The 19,682-nt window shown below is 35.4% G+C and overlaps 1 protein-coding gene across 2 annotated transcripts; it reads left to right on the top strand.

Annotated features, from left to right (window-relative positions):
- Window positions 1-5,308: 5,308 nt before the first annotated feature.
- LOC133191089 (uncharacterized) lies at window positions 5,309-8,736 on the top strand. 2 transcript variants are annotated; one of them, XM_061326776.1, is made up of 4 exons: window positions 5,309-5,709; window positions 6,007-7,083; window positions 7,223-7,492; window positions 7,590-8,736. In XM_061326776.1, the coding sequence occupies exons 2-4, from the start codon at window positions 6,610-6,612 to the stop codon at window positions 8,724-8,726; spliced, it is 1,881 nt and encodes a 626-aa protein (XP_061182760.1). In that variant the 5' UTR covers window positions 5,309-5,709; window positions 6,007-6,609; the 3' UTR covers window positions 8,727-8,736. The 2 variants fall into 2 exon arrangements, with proteins under 2 accessions (XP_061182760.1, XP_061182759.1); XM_061326775.1 differs by having other exon boundaries at window positions 5,309-5,780.
- The last annotated feature ends 10,946 nt before the right edge of the window (window positions 8,737-19,682 follow it).

Here is a 19,682-nt window from a genome sequence, read left to right as displayed (position 1 = left end):
ATCTGTAACATCAATCAAAGACACTTCAGTTCAAAAATTGTTTTATTGATTTGTAGCCCCAGTCATAACAAAATCTTCCTGTCCTGGCCACTTCTTCAAAACAACCAAGAATTGTACACGAGTGTGTTTATCTGTGGCAGCGTCGCTTTTCTGACAGAATGCTCACATCTTCATTGTTAGACATGTTTGAAATATTAACATTTGAAGCTGTACGACTAGATCATTTGATGAGCATCTTCATTGTTAGACATATAAGACACATTAAAAGCAATTCTCTATAACAAATTAAGCTTTTTTTAGTACCTATGGTCACCGATTTTAATGAAACTTTGTTTATAATTTGGTATCAGACACATAAGTCAATCAAAATGTGGAAATGCTATGTGTCGTGGTTGCCTAGGTTTTCTTAGTCTTTATTGAGCCTTAATACAAGATACAAGATTTTATTAGTCCAAATTGGGCCCCCGGAGGAGCAAAAAAGATTTAATAAAGACTTAGAAAACCAATTAACTACCCTCTCAAAAACATTAGCACTTCGTTGCCACTGTGAAGAAATTATTTAGAATATATTGTTATTAGTGGTAACCATATAGACACATTTTGCATACATTAAATATTTGACCTTATGTGAAAAGTTTATAGCAATCTTATTCTAAAAATTAAATAGTGTGGCTAAAATTTGATTAATACTGCTATATTAAGGAAAGACAAGGAAAATTAAGACTGCCAGATAAATATCTTAAAGACGTCTTAATAAGAGAGCCTGATTATTGTACATGTACCTATGAAAACAATATACCTGTGTTTTAAAGTAACAATTTCTTGCTGCTGTAGGCATTAAGTTACCTTTAATCAAGAAACATTTCAATTAAATCACCTTTTACCCTTATCACCTGCATATAAAGTTTATTTCTCCCAGTTGATTCGATACGCAAAAGTATGCTCTACGTACGAACAATTTTTAAAACGAGGTAAACTTTTGACAAGCAAGTTGATGAAACAAGAATATCAACAGTCTCGTTTGAAGTCAACATTTTGCAAGTTCTATGGTCCACAATGACCTTGTCAGCAAATACAATCTATCATTGTATCGTGAACGACAGAGCTTTAAACAAAGTGACTTCTAAGGACACGTACACTTTGCCACTCATCAAGGAGTGTATGAACACCTTAGCGGGAAACCGCTGGTTCTTCAAGCTAGACTCCAATGTGACCGATTGGCAGATCAACATAGCTCCGGAAGACCGGAGAAAGACAGCCCTCATAACCAATTATGGTAATTTAAAATTTACAAGATCTTTGCAACGCCACCGCGACCTTCCTTTGGGCCATCAACTTGTTGTTGCATGGACCGAACTGGAAAAGAGCTTATTAAAAAGCATTCCTAGACGATGTATTAGTGCTGTGGGTTTCAACACGAGCTCATTTAGACAACCTATAACAGGTATTCGAGCGATTCTTAGAATATAGCTTGAAACGTAAATCTTGGAAAAGTATTGATGAGAGATTGTTTTTACCTAGACGAGATTAGATTTATTTAGCGGGAACCTGAGGACTCGGACATGCCTGGTAGGTTTCTAGTTCCAAGAGGTCGTAGGTCAAAGGTTATGCACCTGTGTCATGAATTCCGTCATCTGATCACAAGTGGATCCAGAGAACTATTGGACGTCTTGAGCAACAGTTCTACTTGTGGCGGATTGGGGGCATTAAGTCAGGACATGTAACATTTGTGCCAAAAACAAGAGAGATTCTCTGCCGAATAGATCGGAATTAGAGTTATCAGGCCGGAAGCCCGATGGAGAGAGTGCACTAAATGTCACTAAATGTGCTGAGTGCATTCCCTTCGAGATCTTTATGGACCAAAGCGGTAACTTTGGAATGAGCTGGTCCGTAAGATCTGTACCATGCTACGAGTACAAAAAGCCAGGACAACACCATATAAACCTTCTGGCAACGGACAGGTAGAAAAGTACAACCGCACCTTGATGTGCGCGGTCCATTGCTACATTGACGGCCAGCCCAAGTAATGGGACAAATACTTAGGTCCATTAGCTGTAGCATGCGGTCGGTAGTAAATCGCCATACAGGGTAGACACCAATGTAAGGTAGAGAGGTTAATAGACCAGCAACCTTGATGTCTGCCCACCTCTTCGAAGTCTTTTCAAAATGGGGAGGAGGGCGAGGTGGAGAGATACCTGCAATGCGGGCAAAAAAGTAGAATCGGTCTGGGTGTTGTAATAGAGGCCAAATCCGACACAGTGTTTGCAGTGAAGTCTCGGAGAGAGGTCAAGGTGATGCACTATGATAAACTCAAAAAGTGGGAGTCGAGACAGCTCCCGAAATGGTCTGTGTCATATAAGCGAAAGTTGTCAGGAGAAAACGCAGACCAAGACATTTGTACAGTAGTTCTCCTGTGCGTGAGGTAGCTATTCCGGGAACACCGCTGGGGGCATGGGTTCAGGATTAAGTCCTGGGGACCGGGGACGCAAATTAAAAACTATAGAGCCGACCCGAAGCCAGCGGAGCAAGTAGGTCCTTACATGGGTACCCGGAAACGGGTGAGGGAAAGGTTAAGTAGGCCCGATGTGCCCAGTACGCCTAAGAGACCTAGGGCTACTAGGGGAACTAAGTCAAAACAATACTGTGTTTGTTTTAAACTAGCTCCAAGGGATCTATGATACAATGTGATAGTTGCCGTGATTGGTTTCACCCGGAGTGTGTAGATATTAGCAAGGCTTATGCAAACTCCATACCCCAGTATACATGTCCCGAATGTAGCTTAGTGTTAGTGATCACTAGAGTAGAGGATAAGGGTCCCTCAAGGAGGCGGAGACATGTACAAATGTTCGCTAGATAGATTGTAAGTATCGGTTTCTACTGCTAAGGAAGCATGTTTTTTTTTAATAATTTTTCGCACAAGGATTTTTCCCTGATCGAGGGATAACCGTGATATCCAGATCTTGTATTCTGCCGTGGGCGTTATGTCAAAGTTAGTCATCATGTCTGTCCTACGTTGTGATGTCCTTGTCAGGAGGCGAGGATGGTGGATGACGTCGTGGAACCACTCGGTGAGACGGAGACAACGGTGGACCTTAGAAGACTCGGACGAGGGATGCCCATGACAAGATGTGATTATTACTTTGTGAACTTTGATATTGACTGTTACTTTTTCAATCATTTATTATGGACACTAATGTGTAATTGGTAATATTTGTAAGTTTGGTAGTCCCTGCTAGTAATTAATATTATGTACATTATAGTTTATCCTATTGTAACGGGCTGGGATGCACTTTATCAAAATGGGGAGGAGTGTCGTGGTCCTGGAGGTGCTATGCACAAATTGCCCTGCCACCTGCGGATACACATGTACGTAGTATACTGATCACGCCTTGTGCTGCCATATGGGAGCATCAGTGTTTCACAAACACATCTTCTTTCCAGTAGTTTTAAATAGCTGATTCTATTTAATAGCATGTTTTAATTTTTTATGTACATGTTAATAAGTAGACTTGCTCAAGTCTCTATGTTGTTGTTTTTTTAATCAAATAAATTCTTTGTTCATTTTTAGCTCTACTGGTCAGAGACCAGAAGAGCTTATGCGAGAGTAAGGTGTCCGTCGTCCGTCCGTCTGTCTGTCTGTCTGTCTGTAAACAATTTTTCAAAATGCTACTCCTCCTACAGTTTTGGTCCGATTTCAATATAACTTGGCACACAAGTAGACTACACTAAGATACATAATTTAGTGCATCGGTTTTTGATTTCAATGGACGGTGTTGCCATGGTTACTTAAAATAGAAATTTCTGTGAAATTCCTTTAAAACGCTACTCCTCCTACAGTTTCGGTCTGATTTCAATATAAATTGGTACACAAGTAGACTACACAAAGATACATAATTTAGTGCATCTGTTTTTAATTTCGATGGACGGTGTTGCCATGGTTACTAAAAATAGCAATTTCTGTGAAATTCCTTTAAAACGCTACTCCTCCTACAGTTTTGGTCCGATTTCAATATAACTTGGCACACAAGTAGACTACACTAATATACATAATTTAGTGCATTGGTTTTTGATTTCAATTTACGGTGTTGCCATGATTACGAAAAAAGAAATTTCTGTGAAATTCCTTTAAAACGCTACTCCTCCTACAGTTTTGGTCCGATTTCAATATAACTTGGCACACAAGTAGACTACACTAGGATACATAATTTAGTGCATTAGTTTTTTATTTCAATGGACGGTGTTGCCATGGTTACTAAAAATAGAAATTTCTGTGAAATTCCTTTAAAACGCTACTCCTCCTACAGTTTTGGTATGATTTCAATATAACTTGGCACACAGTTAGAATACACTACGATACATAATATGTATTTCTGTTTGTTTGTTTGTTTTTTTTTTTTTTTGGTGAATGGTGTTGTCATGGTAACACACTACGATACATAATATGTATTTCTGTTTTTTTTTTTTTTTTTGGTGAATGGTGTTGTCATGGTTACTAAAAATAGAAATTTTTGTGAAATTCCTTTAAAACGCTACTCCTCCTACAGTTTTGGTATGATTTCAATATAACTTGGCACACAGTTAGAATACACTACGATACATAATATGTATTTCTGTTTTTTTTTTTTTTTTTTTTTTTTTTGGTGAATGGTGTTGTCATGGTAATACACTACGATACATAATATGTATTTCTGTTTTTTTTTTTTTTTTTTTTTTTTTTTTTGGTGAATGGTGTTGTCATGGTTACTAAAAATAGAAATTTTTGTGAAATTCCTTTAAAACGCTACTCCTCCTACAGTTTTGGTATGATTTCAATATAACTTGGCACACAGTTAGAATACACTACGATACATAATATGTATTTCTGTTTTTTTTTTTATTTCGGTGAATGGTGTTGTCATGGTTACTAAAAATAGAAATTTCCGTGAAATACTTTCAAAACGCTACTCCTCCTACAGTTTTCATTTGATTTCAATATAACTTGGCACAGAAGTCGACTACATTAAGATACATAATTCTATTTATTTTTGCATGTTGCAAAGTTTCAAATCCAAGTGCTACTTTTCTTTTGTTATACATACAGACCAGTAGAGCTACAGTCTCATCAGAGACTTCTGGTTGTCTTGTTGTCCTCGGCTCTCCCTCATAGTTAAATGTTATCAAACATAGAGACTTGTAAACTCTGCACAGGGCTTATCAGCCTCACTATTAAATCTGTCATCATGTGTCGCTCTTCGAGACAGTTTTATGACCTTTCACAAAATTAAATTGTTTTTGCTCAGCTAGCAATTACACTCCCGGTTATCAGTCCTCAAAACTGGCGAACTCATATGGCTGCTTCTACACCTAGAAAGTTTTTTAGTTTTATTAGATATACACCGAGAACAAAGAAATTTATCTGTTTATTGTGTGGAAATAAAACTGAGGATAGTAATTTAAGAAGAAAGTTATTTCAAGGATCATCTAAAACATAATATTGTGTATTAATTGAAAGATACTTGCACATAGACATAAATCCAGAGACCCATACAGATACAGTGTGCCGCAAATGTGCAAGAGAACTTAATAAAGTGAATGAAACTATTTTAAAACTCAAGTCTAATTATGAGCGAACAATAAGTAGCCTTTTAGAATCTCATGGACAGGAAACATCAAAGAGGTTAGCAGCACTTGAGCCAGAAACATCTGTGAAGAAACGAAATTTGTTTCCAGGTGAATATCAAACTGTATCTGAAGATATTGACCAATATTTTCAACCTTTCTCTGAAAATGATGACTACAAGGTTTGTTTTGTTTTAGCTCTTGTTTTAATATTAAGATAAATTATTACAGTCAAATTAATCAATACACTTTGAGAACATTAATATTCTTAATGACCTACTTGGCATTCAAATACTGAACATAAACATTTTTCCTGTATCAGTTAAGCCTCCTCAATTTCCCCTTCTCCCTTAATATTATAATTTAACTCAACTTGTAATTTGTAATCTTCGTTTAACCTTTTTTTAGGAAAACAAAGATTCCTCTCAACACCATGCAGCGAAGCTCGTCCAGTTATTAGAATGTGGAAATATAAAGGAATTTTCAGAAAAATTAATCGAAATTCCGAATCTCCTTGAATGTCTAAAACATAAAATTTACCAAATACTTCAATCTGAAATAAGAAATATTGTTTCAAAGAGTTTCAATTCTGTTCTTAGAAGAAAAGATAAGGAGGCTGTACTATCATTTTCCTTAGAAAAAGTTTTGAAGGAATGGCAGAAAGAAGCCCCAGTATTCCTGGAAATTCTGGAAACAATAGTGTCAAATCCATCACAAACGAGAAACAAGTGTAAAAAAGATGACGCTTTACTGCCAGGTATTGTGTCAGTGGGATCAAAGTTACTGAGCATCCATAATCAAGAGCTTAGTCTCTTTCAACACATTAATAGCATCATATTGCTGAAAGGAGGTTGTAAAAAGTCTGCTTTTCGAAGGTTAAATTCTACTTTCGATTGCTTGTCTTATCCAGCAACTTTAGCTTTAGCAGATCGCTATGGAGCAGACTGGGATCGAGATATTAGAAGTTGGCAAGTCGCTGTTGAACAAGATAGAGAAACTGAAGATCAATTGATGAATAGTGTGCATGTTTATGAAGAATTAGTATCAGTGCACCAGGATGCCGATGGAGACCCTGAGTTCACACTTGCATTAGCTAGTGCCAGACAAGATCTACAGCAACATCGAAAAAACATGCACCCTGGATACTATTTTGTTGGTGACAATGTAGATCTGAGAACAAAAGTTAGGAGTATGACAATTACCAACCAAAACAAAGATCAGCACATGTTCCAGATCTGTGCCTATGAAAATCGAGTTTCTGGAAACCATCTCGATAACAGTAGACCCAAGACAAATATTGACACATACAATTTCAAGCACCTGATACCTAGTGAACATGAGAAGAAATGTCTTTTATCTGAAACAACTTTCTTAGTGGCACAGCAATGGTCAAAGTTCATTTCTCATTTTTTGCCGTACATCAATGTCCTGCCAAAATACATCAGTCACGAGTATCTCAAAGAAATGAAATCTCGGACCAACAGGGTAAGTAGACATTTTTACATTATTTTAGCAATTTAATAGATAACTAATCTGAAGAAGTATATTCTTTAAAATTGTTTATAAATACAATATCAACATTAATTAAAATTTAATCAACTGCAATGAACCATGTGTGTTCCAGATTAACCTTGGAGTACTTATGAAATGTGAGCAGTACAATGAGGATATGACAGATATTTGTGAATTTCTTCACACTTTCATTCCTGGACATGAAACAAATGATGACTGGCAAAAGAAACCTGACAAAGTATTGAGTGGGGGTGACTATCTCACATTTGAGCGCCATAAGCAAGCCCAATCATCGAAACGAAATGGTCGCACCCCCTCTAAGCGTTTGCAGGGCTTAATTCCGAAAATGGAAGAGTTTCATAACCAAGCTGAATTGCTAAAGGTAGAATTCAGTTTTCTTTATCTTGTATGGTTGCTTATTTAAATCGTGAAACATGAATATTAACTATTAACAAATGCATTGTATTCTATTTTATTAGGTAACATGTTCTCAACTATACAACACCAGCTCTGCCCGCAACCAGGGAACTTTGTATGCAGCAAGAAATACTTTGAACTCTAGGAATGTCACTCAACAATCGTCTCAGGATTTTTATGCTTGTTCTGACCTGGTAGAAAAAGTTACAACAGCCTACATAGTGACTGGAGGTCTTCAATACTTTGGAATGGATTCCCTGAACTCAGTCCCAACAAAAAATATATATAACGGGGCAATTGGTGACAAGAAAGAGATGTATGAATATATTTTAGTCCATGCATCTGAATTTGCAAAGCGGTTCTGTGTTCCTGATACACCACTTTTGCCAGAGTATGGTCCCCAATCAAATTCTTTGATATGTCGTTACTGCAACAAGGAATACAAGCGACCCAAATCACTACGAAAGCACGAGGCCAAGGTTCATGGTCACCCAGATCCTTTGTATGGAGATACCGGTATTACAGAAATTACGACACAGACCTCAGAGGATGGGGTATTCAACTATACACGGTTAATGTTGAATTTGGGACTACTGAGAATGAACCACAATGATGCCATTCGTATGGGAGATGGTGAGCATATCATGCGAATAAATCAGTTTCTTGTTCTGTTTTACAAAGCTTGCAACTGTCCGAAGTATGCTTATGGGCTTTTAGAGACAATAGCTCAGACAAAGGTGCTTTTGACTGAAAGAATGGCTCATAGATTAATATGGAATCGAACTGTCAATCACAGAGGGGAATGGGATTCAAATCATCCCAATGATTTGGACATAGAACACTGCAACAAAGTTTTCAAGGACGAAGCACATAGTTTCAGAGGTACTTTTACAGAGAAAACAGTGTCCAGAGTAAGCCGAAGTGCACTTTCATTACAATCTGTTGTACAGTGCTTTGATACAAACTGTCATGTGAAAAAAGCAACATCTAAACACACAGCAGCAGATTTCACTGAGGATATTTTGAAATTAGTTGAACAGTATCAAAAACTTGACCTTTTTTCAATAATACCTGGAAGACAACATGATCCTTCATTTCAAAAGTCAAAAATTCCCCTTTTCCAACTAGATATGGATGGTGTGCGCAACTGGATATCAGCTTCGCTTTCAGATTATAAAAGGAAACATTTTTATGGATAAAACTTTTTAAAATGTATCAGTCTTCATCAGATGAGTAGTTTAGAACTGGTTTTGTAGAAAGATATCTAATAAATTCACTGTCATCTGATAATCCTTCATCGGATGTCTGACTATCATCTGAATCCTCTTCATTTGAGGAAAGAATTCGTTCAAATATTTTGGATTCAACACCATTGCATGGTTCTTCACATGAACATTCATCTGAGCACTTGCATGAACATGAACAGCTTTTCCTGCAGTTATCACAACAGTTATGCATTGGAGATATTGGTTCTGGTTTATGATTTTTAACAAACATTTTTAACAAACACTGTCTTTGACACAGATTGGTCTTCGTGTAGTCCTTCATGTGAGTAGTAATATTACGACTACCCAAGGATCTTTTATACAGCAGGAGTATTGCATGACTTTGAATCAGCGGATCTCTACCAGCACGTCCAGTCTCCTGAAGGTAGTCATCAGTATCATTGGCAGGACCATAATGAACAACTGTGTCAACCGCTTTAACATCCAGGCCCATGCTAAAGGACGTTGAACAAAGAACTACACGAATATTACCATTCGAATTCTGGTATGATGAACAAATAGATTCCTTTACATCTTCATCTGTTTTTAGATGGTACATGTCATAGAGCCTATTGCGGTCATCATTAGGGCCATCTTCCTGATAATTGACGTATGATGCCTTTCCTAGTGATTCTTCCAGGTGCTCGTAAACTTCTGATATATGCTTAATCTGCCTAAAAAATATGATCATTCTTGTTGTGTTTTCCTTATTTGCTTGGAGCTTTTCAACAAGCCACGTAAAATTTTTCCTGATGCTACTGTGCTGTAACTTGATGCACCAATATGTGATATTCATCTTGTTTGGACTGACAATTATTTCTTTAACATTTTTCATTGATAAGCTTTTGTAAATATGTTCCTTTGTTTCAGCGGTAGCTGTTGCTGTTAATGCAATCACTGGAACTTTTTCTCCTGTGAGAGATCTTATTTCCCCTAGTTTTCCATAAAATGGACGATATGCTGTTTTTTTCTTTTTATCTTCACCGCTGTATTAAAAACAAAAGATTATTGTATTAAAAGGTTTCATTGATAGAACCTATGTATTGTGTGCATGTGTGAGGGGTGTTTAAGATTTGGGAGGTTAAAGATTTTATTTATTTTTATTTTATATAACTACATACAAAATCAGAATAGAGGAGAGCTGTTCTATTAATTTACAATTTTTAATTTTTTTTTCTAAAATCATTTACAAGTATTTATATATAGATTATGTACTTAAAATTTCTTTATGCAATGAGCCTCATCCACAAAAATAGCTTTTATGAGATTTCTTTTTGCCAAATCCTCTGTTACTTTTCTTTGGGTTCCTAAGATTGATTCTGGACTTGCAAAGATAATTGTCGGATCAGCAAACTCTCCGTCTAATTCACTCAGGTGATGTGCACTAAAGCCTTTCTTTTGTAATGCAAGTACCTGACTTCTTATAAGAGAGGTCAGAGGGGAGATGACCAACACAATTGTTTTATCATGAGTTCAACTTAATGCTTTGAACAAAAAAGGTGCCAATTCAAATGTTAAGGATTTACCACTTCCAGTAGGTGAACAAAAGAAAACATTATTCTTTAAATATGCCTCTATAACTTTTTTCTGGTTTAATTTTAATTCACTTATAGACAATTGCTATAATCAATCAGATATTGCTCGAGATATTTTTTCTGTGTTCATTTTACTTGAGAATGTGTGAAATTTGTCCAACTTTGTAACATTTAGGAAATCCCCAATAACAATTCATCACCTGTCAACTTATCAGCGAATCTCCAGCAGCACACTGCAGTGCTGTAATATGATCCCTTTACCGACCATATTCTGGTCAGTGAATTTTCAGGGTTTACAAGTCTCTATGTTTGACATTATCAAAAAGTATGAAAGAGAGCACTAAAACATAGAGACTTGAGCAAGTCTAGTTAATAAGGATTGGGAATATTTACTCACTGTTTATCTTTTTTTTAAATTGAAAGATTGGTAAAGAATTTTGACGAGCAGTTATAAAAGTAGATAATGTGCAATTCTAGAAAGTTTTAATGTTTACCATTTCACTTTGCATGCTTTTTTTCTTGCTAGTAGTGTGTACGTGTACTTGTATGATGAAAAACAGTAAAAGTTAACATTTGAAACTGGGCAGCAGAAGTGTATAATGCAAGGATGGCTCAGATCTTCCTTGATATGAGTGACTCGATGGTGACTTTGGGGGATTAGATTAAGAAATGACTTCGGAAAGCCCTTGATTGACTTATTTGTGCTTTAAAACTCCTTAGGGGTTGTCAGAGTAAGGGCTGTTTAAAGAAAAGGAACTTCGGTTAAATATAGCCGCCTTCTGACAGAAACCCCGAGTAAACTAATTTAAATCCTTATTGAAAATCAATAAAGAAATTACCCATATAAATAGCTTAAAAATGGTAGATTCGGCTTTTTGGTCTGTAATACTTTTGAAACCAAAGAGATGACATTTAGGGGTCCTCCACACACACCAAATGTGGACCCCACCATAACCACCACGAAATAGGTGTTTTTCACGTTCGAGAAATGGATTTTATGGGGGGGGGGTCTTTTTTTTTTTTTTTTTTTTTTTTTTTTTGTTGTTTTTTTTTTGCTTGATTTGCCTGCCAAGAAATTTTTGGGTTGGAATTTTTTTTTTTGACTGGAGTGGAACCCCCCCCCCCCTGGAAAATATTCCTGGATCCGCGCCTGCAGTTTATGTTGTTATATTACTAATCATTACTTTAAACAACATATGAACCATTAAAACTGACTAAGAATTGAATTATAATTTATACTAATTTTTTTAAAACTTATTTTCATATTATTAAGATGTTTTTCCCATCGAGTTTTGATAATTTGCACATCAGTTTTTTTTTTCTTCTGACATATACCTTTAAGCTCAAAAACAACCAAAATAAGTTAACTTTTCCAGTCAACATATTTTTTAGAGTCATTTTCTCTAAAATCTATAGATGAAAAATTAGGGAAAACTCCTAATAGTATAGAAGAAACATTACTGAACTAGATTCCATCAATTGTTTTAGGTTAATTCGGAAAGATTAACTCGGACCAATGTACATTTTATTGGGTCCGTACAGCATTAATTTTATAACAAAATAACATTTTCATATCTTTTAAAAATACATGTATGTGATTAAACACTTTGACAATTTTAATTATTTTTTGAATGAGTGGTTTACAGAACTATGAGTATTTAATTTTCTATTATGTCGAAAATCTGTTAGATTAGGTATACACTGCATTTTCTACCTTGATTTCTGGCAAAGCAATTTGGCTTTCTACAACAAAATAGAATTATAAAAATGTTTCTATTTAATGTCATTTTCAAGACTTTAAAAATTTATTTCATTTTTCGGCTTATGCGTTTTTAAGTTCTTAAAATATGACTGGGCATTAGAAAGTTAGGCCTTCGAAATGCTAAAATACTGCCGATTAGGCGTTTATGAAATATACAATCAATCAATAGAAAGTTAAGTTAATAGAGTTATTGCCCTTGACAAGCGCTCTCTTGTCACTGAAAATAGAAAAGACAAAGTTTTACCGACTACTGATGTAAATAATATTAGTATTATATATATATATATATATATATATATATATATATATATATATATATATATATATATATATATATAATCCAAGGAACTTTTTTTGAACATTTGAAATCACAAAATTTTACCAAAATCATCAACATAAAAACTTACGATTTTTCAACTTTATATACAACTATTCCCCATAGTAAATTAAAGTCCAGACTTTCTGACATCGTTGACAGATTTTTTTTTCAATAAAAATTGAACTCGTAAATTTACTTACCTTGTCATTGGTCATTTGCAAAATTACTTTGTTAAAAAACAATATGTTTGTAAACACAAGTAATCTGAGTTTGACATTAAAAAGACGCTCGAGTTTCTGATTGACAATACCTATGTGGTTTTTGGAGACCAGGCCTCAAGACCATAAACTGAGAACAGATTTAAGTCAAAATTTTGATTTTGAATATCTTGAGTTTTATTTAGCATATGTGCATAAAAATTGGTAGGTTTGTATTATATTCAAGTTCAAACATATAATGAAACTTTTGTTTCATTATCAATATTATTTCAAAAGTTATATTAATTTGAAATTTTGACTTAAGTCTATTCTCCGTTTATGGTCTTGAAGCCAGGTCTTCCAACAATCTATTGGAATTCCCATGAGTACCAATTGCGCCCCGTTGTTAGCAGACCTATTTTTGGATTTATATGAAGCAGAATTTGTTCAAAATCTTTTACGTGAAAAGAAGAAAACACTTGCTGTGGCCTTCAACTCGACATTTAGATATATCGACGACGTATCGTCAATTAACAATGGTCATTTCCATTCATATGTCGACACGATATATCCCGGTGAGCTTGAGATAAAAGATACCACAGAGTCTGACACATCTGTTACATATTTGGATATTTTATTTAAAAGACGTTAATGGTAATCTAACAACAAAGCTTTATGATAAACGTGATGACTTTTCAATCGTCAACTTCCCTTACTTATGCAGCAATATACCCTTATCACCTGCATACGGGGTTTATATCTCTCATTTGATTCGATATGCAATAGCATGCTCTACGTATGAACAATTTCTAAAACGAGATAAGTTATTGACAAACAGGTTGATGAAACGAGAATATCGGCAGTCTCTTTTAAAGTCATCATGTCGTAAGTTCTATGGTCGATACAATGACCTTGTCAGCAAATACAATCTATCATTAAGTCAAATGCTGACTGACTTTTTTCATACTAATTGTTAGACCATTACTTACATACTGAATTGTCGACGGATTTTCCCTGTATTTCCCGATCATGACAAGGAGCACATGGTGGGTGTGACCGGTCAGCAGAGGATGCTCACTCCTCCATGGCACCTGATCCCACCTCTGATAACTTAGAAGTTCGTGTTTGCTCTGCTCCTATTTTGTAATGTTTAATGGACTTTTGAGCTCGAATACTGTTCGTTATCTCCACATATTTTATACACAGATTTTAAATCCATAAGTTGCTTTTAACTTCAATTAATGCAGCAACAACATATTAAAGCTGGCCATGTTGAATCTATCAGAGAAGTATATTGATATACTTTTTGGATAGTGTAGCCTGCTCACAAAGTTTCATGGGGATTGAAGAACTTGTTTCCGAACGACTTAGCTCTAAGTATACAGTCCTTCCACCACCCTCTTACAAGTACACTTGAAGCTGAAAAATATTCGTTCCAGGCAGAGAGTTATCTTTATGCGCCGTATTTCTTTTATTTAAGCTGCAATTCTCCAGCCTCTTATATAAGCCTCGGTCTTCTTCACGGTTCAATGTATTTCGCTTTACAAATTTCACTTGTGCGGAGACGTCTCCTCCATTGTCATTGCGAAAAACTCAAAAATGACTTCTGTATGCTTCTGTCACGTCTGTTTGCTGTTTAACGTCCCTCTCGAGAATTTTTCACTCATATGGAGTCACCACCATTTCTCGGTGGAGGGCTGCAAATTTTAATTTGACCTCGGTTTATACGGTCTCATCCGAAGGACCGGTCTCCACGTCCTGCAGTGGATTCGAACCCGCGACGTAAGGATCAACTCCTTATACCGCGACTCTAGAGCAAACGCTCTAACTTCTGCGCCACGCAGTAGTTAGGATGGTGTAGGCTTATTTACGAGTCGTGTTCAGCTTTAAGTAATGATTTATGATTACCAGTAATCAAACTTTACATAACTATTAAATCCAATGTATGCTTCATCTTTGAAAATCTTACTGAGGATCGGGTAGAAGTTGACTGGAATGAAACTAGAGGTACTGTGAGCACTGAGCTCAGAAAATGGTACCCTACTCCCATATGAGTAAGATGGCAAAAGCCAAGATTTGCTATTGGAAAACCCAAATACTTGTCCGATCAAAACATAAAATGGGAGGTGCACAATTGCACTTTGGTATGAAGATTGTGTTAAAGTCTCTTTAATCTTATTTAGTGGTATAGGAGGAGTTACGGATATGAAATTGGTACCCTAATATTTTAGAAGGAATGGCAGTTTTCATGTTTGGGTATTATTTCTCCGATCGAAACCTAAAATAGGAGGTGCACAATGGCACTATGAAATACGTTTTCTGTGAAAGTCTCATTAAACTTTATTCAGTGGTATAGGAGGAGTTGTGGATAAGAGATACCAGTAGGTACCCTTCAAAATTATAGAACGGCAGTTATAGAATTATAGAATGGCAGTGTCCATGTTTTGCTATGGGAAAGCCTAAATATGTGTCAGATCAAAAGGTAAAATAGGTCACAATGGCATTATGTAATAAAATCTGTGAAAATCTCATTATTCAATAATGGAATAGGAGTTGTGGGTAGGAGATGAGTACCCCCAAGCGTAACAGACAGGCGCACACCCTCATCACTATATAACGCTGCTTTTCTAAAGCGCCCCCCCCCGGGGGGGGGGGGGTATGATAAAGATTTAGATCAAACTGAACATTATGTAATTACCTGTCGAGATTAAGCAGATGACTTTCCAAAGATGAATTCCCGTCGACCACCGCCAGTTTGTTTATATGCTACTGACAAACAGATTCTCTGCTTGAGTATTTTCATGTAGATTATTTAAAGAAAATAAATAATTTAAAAAGTAAAAATTACCTGGGTCAAACTCATTCTTGTAAAAAATACGAAGTGGAAGAATGGTAGCAGAGCTTTGGTTAAGATATTTGTACTTTTAAAATATTCCAATTTTTTTTTTTCAACTGGCGAGAAACTTTCACTGTAATTTAAAGTTGAAATAATAACTATAACTATTGGATTAATATTTTATGATTGGATTAATGGCTTTGTGATTGGATTAATGGTTTTATGATATGTTATGCATTATCTACTTACTGTGTACCCTGAATTCTTTGCTAGCTATGCTGGGTGGAAGAACATTGTAAAATTTTGATTGATTCATTATTCATTGCTAAACACTGAATCGGCAAATATTCAAGCCATATTTACGCGGCGTAGAATTTTGAATGTACAAAAATTTAGAATTTTATATTGAAAAGAATTTTGCCATATATGATATACCTCTAATATTATGGATTATATAATTTTAAAACATGAATTTTCTTGATGTGTTCTTTCGTCAACAGTAAAATATGAATTAATCAAGTAATCAAGTTCAAAAGTCCATTGAAAAAATACAATTTGTGAGCAGAACAAACACGGACCTCAAAAAAAACATCAGAGGCGGGATCAGGTGCCATGGAGGAGTAAGAATCCCATGTTGGCCTGTCACACCCGCCGTGTGCTCTTTGTCATGATTGGGTAAACAGAAAAGCCATTAATCAATTCAGTATAAAAACAATGACCTAACAGTTTGTATGAATGGCGTCATTCAACATTCTATGGCATGGCAAACGTTGCAATATTCGATCTTTTCCATTTGTATTGTATAAATTTCCATTCGTATTGTAGAATTTTGCATTTGTATTGTATATTTTTTCATTTGCATTGTAAAATTTTTTATTTGTATTTTATAATTTTCCATTTGTATTATATAATTTTCATTTGTATTGTAAATTTTTTATTTGTATTCTTTAATTTTCCATTTGTATTCTGTAATTCTCCATTTGTATTGGATAATTTTCAATTATATTGTTATTTTTTTTTTGTATTCTTTAATTTTTCAATTGTAATCTATAATTCTCAATTGGTATTGTATAATTATTTACTTATAAAATCATTACTTGTATTTTATAATTTTCCATTTGTATTGTGTAATTTTCTATTTGTTCTGTATAATTTCTCATTTTTGTATAATTTTCCTTTTGTATTGTATACTTTTCCATTTGTATAGTATTATAGAATACAAATGGAAAATTATAGAATATAAATAAAAAATTTTACAACACAAATGAAAAATTATACAATACAAATGGAAAATAATAAATTACAAGTAAAAATTTTAGAATACACGGGAGTAATATATGGCTGGTATTTTAGAGGGAGTTGCCACAGTAGTGTCAAGGTACGCGACCACGGGTGTGATGTATCAAGGGGGATACCCGGTGCCTGAGTATACTAGTAGACAGGGCGTTGAGAAAGGAGCCAGAATTTACCCCTGTACACAGAGAGATGGCAGTTATTATGATGCAATGGTTAGGCCCCAAAACGTCACGAACAGTGAAATCCCTATGCATTTATGCCAAAAAAAACCCCTCTAGATTGTAAACTATTCAAATTGTGGACCCTGGGGGTAGGGTGGGGGCACAATAAGGGATCAAAGTTTTCATATATAGTCTTCTAAAAAACACTATAGAACCATTAATTTGCAGTCATTCCCTTATAAGTTTTTTTTTGGGGGGATGAGTTATGGACCCCGGGTATTTTACATAATGCATGTATTCAGGAAAAGAATGTCCTTCTCCACAACTTCAAGGCCATGTTAATCATATTGAAGCATCCCTATGGTGTGTAGATTCAGAGACCTCTTAGAGTTAGGGTGGGACCATAATTTTCAAGGTAATATTGAAGTCTCTTCAAAATCTGAAGAACAGCAGAGCTAAAGTATATTTCAGGTGAGCATTGTGGCCCATGGGCCTCTTGCTTTTGTTAAATGAGTGTCCCCTTTTTATTGTAAATTTTTTTAGCAACCCCTCTTTTTTGTCTATCAAATAATTTCTGCCCCCTCCTTCCTAAATGAGAATCGACGCTACGTGCCTGTAATTTCTGCTATTTTCTTATAAAGTAGTATGTTTAATGTTCGTTACGTTTTGATTCAGATATTATGGTGAGGAAAGATAGATAACTCATAATTAATCATGACATAGGAACCAATATGCTTCAACAGGACCTGTTCAAGGTTAGGTATATCAATTTGCCCGATTTATTCATCAAAGCTCGGTGGATACCAGCAATATGCTTCAAGGTGGATACCAGCATTATGCTTCAAGGTTACATGTAGGTATATATGCCCGATTTATGCATCAAAGCTCGGTGGACACTGGCGGATTTAAGGGGGGGGGCGTGGGGGGCGCACGCCCCCCCCCCCTAAAATTTTCAAAGTATGATATGACTAATATCAATAATGCCATACTTTGGTATATAACAAACCAATACCGCTATTTTTGTGCCTGGTTTTACTCTTAAAATACACGAAAACCCAGGAGCTTCCGGGGGCTTCGCCCCCTGGGCCCCCTCTATTCAAAGTATGATATGACTAGTATTAATAATGCCAAACTTTGGTACATATATACTAACCAATACCCCTATTATTGTGCCTGGTTTTACTCTTAAAATACACGAAAACCCAGGAGCTTACGGGGGCTTCGCACCCTGGGCCCCCACCAGGGCTTCGCCCTGGACCCACTGGGGGCCTTAAGGCGGCCCCCAGTCCCCCTGCCTAAACAAAGTTATCCACCCCCCCCCAATCACAAATCCTGTATCCGCCCATGGTGGATACCAGCATTATGCTTCAAGGCTAGGTATATTTGCCCGATCATCAAAGCTCGGTGGATACCAGCATTATGCTTCAAGGCTAGGTGTATGTCCGCAGCATGAAAAATACGATGAACACGACTACGTGAAAAGTTTAGATGAACCGCCGTGTATATACCCCATCACCGTTGCAATGTGCGAATATAAAAACGTAGCACAAGACATGTTTCAAACTGTTTATACTTGTAATTAAAGAAGAAGATGACGTAATCATTGTGAGCATTAGTTATAAAAGCAGTTGTGAAAGCCCTGTGCTTGTATGTAGTATCCTTAGGCTCATTGCAAGTATGAGGCGTGTCCCAAAAAGTTTTAGACAATGTTTGTAACTTGTAGACATTCTTGTAGACATTCAACCAGTACTAACAAAATTTTAAATGACTATCGAATGTCCCTCAAAATAGTGAATTCTAAAATAAATATATTTCATAGCAATAATATCAATATGACAATTTATAAGAAAGCCGGGATGGTCTGTCGACGCACGGAAAAAATCCTAGATTATTTTACGTCTGGTACTATTGCAATTGCTTCTCTAATAATTTGTAGAACATCAAATACAATTTATATTTGTTAAATCAGAAAAAAATCTAAGTAATTTGTCCAATTTTCAAGTAAATGGTTTCAGAGACAGAAGACTGGTGACATTATTTCAAAACGTACTCTGAATTGAGTTTGCTGCATGGCGTCGTCAAAACCGTTAACGTCTTCCCGGCGTACAGGTATTTAACAAAAAATATTAATTGTTTTGAATATTGTATGAACCCTTCGGAGACGAAAAAATGTATAGAAGTGACAAAACACAAGAAGTGAGGATGAGAGAAGATGGTTATAAATGATGAGAGAGAGTGAACAACAGTTTCACCTCAGTACCGAAAATAGCAAGCCTAAGAAGTAGAGCAATGATTGTCAAATTCAGATTTCTAATTTATCATGTATGTCAAATATTAGTTTTTAAGCAGCTTAAACCGTGTTTTGTAACTATTAAATAAGGGTCTGTCATCTTAATCATAATATTAAGGAAACGGATAAGTTTTCAAACTTGTTTCCGAATCCTTTTTAATTTTTTTGTACTACTTGCCAGTATTTTCTGCTTGTCATTTTCAAATAAAATATGGTTTAAACTACAATGTAAGGAGATCTGTATAGGACTGTAATCTCAATCTAATCAAGAGCAATTTTAAAAGTCATATACGGCGTATTTTATATAAGTTCAGACTAACTAAAATTAAAAGGATCTTTCTATTTGTTTTGTTATTTTATATAAAGATAGGACTTTCCTGTAAATTACACAATTTAAATCAAACACGAATATATATATAAATATATATATATATATATATATATATATATATATATATATATATATATATATATATATATATATATATATATAT

The sequence above is a fragment of the Saccostrea echinata genome, unplaced genomic scaffold (assembly GCF_033153115.1).
Source record: "Saccostrea echinata isolate AGI-Se365-2 ecotype Australia unplaced genomic scaffold, CSIRO_AGI_Sech_v1 ptg000023l, whole genome shotgun sequence".
Classification (NCBI taxonomy): Eukaryota; Metazoa; Mollusca; class Bivalvia; order Ostreida; family Ostreidae; genus Saccostrea; species Saccostrea echinata.
Note: the sequence above shows the minus strand (reverse complement) of the source record. Positions and strands in the feature narration are given on the sequence as shown.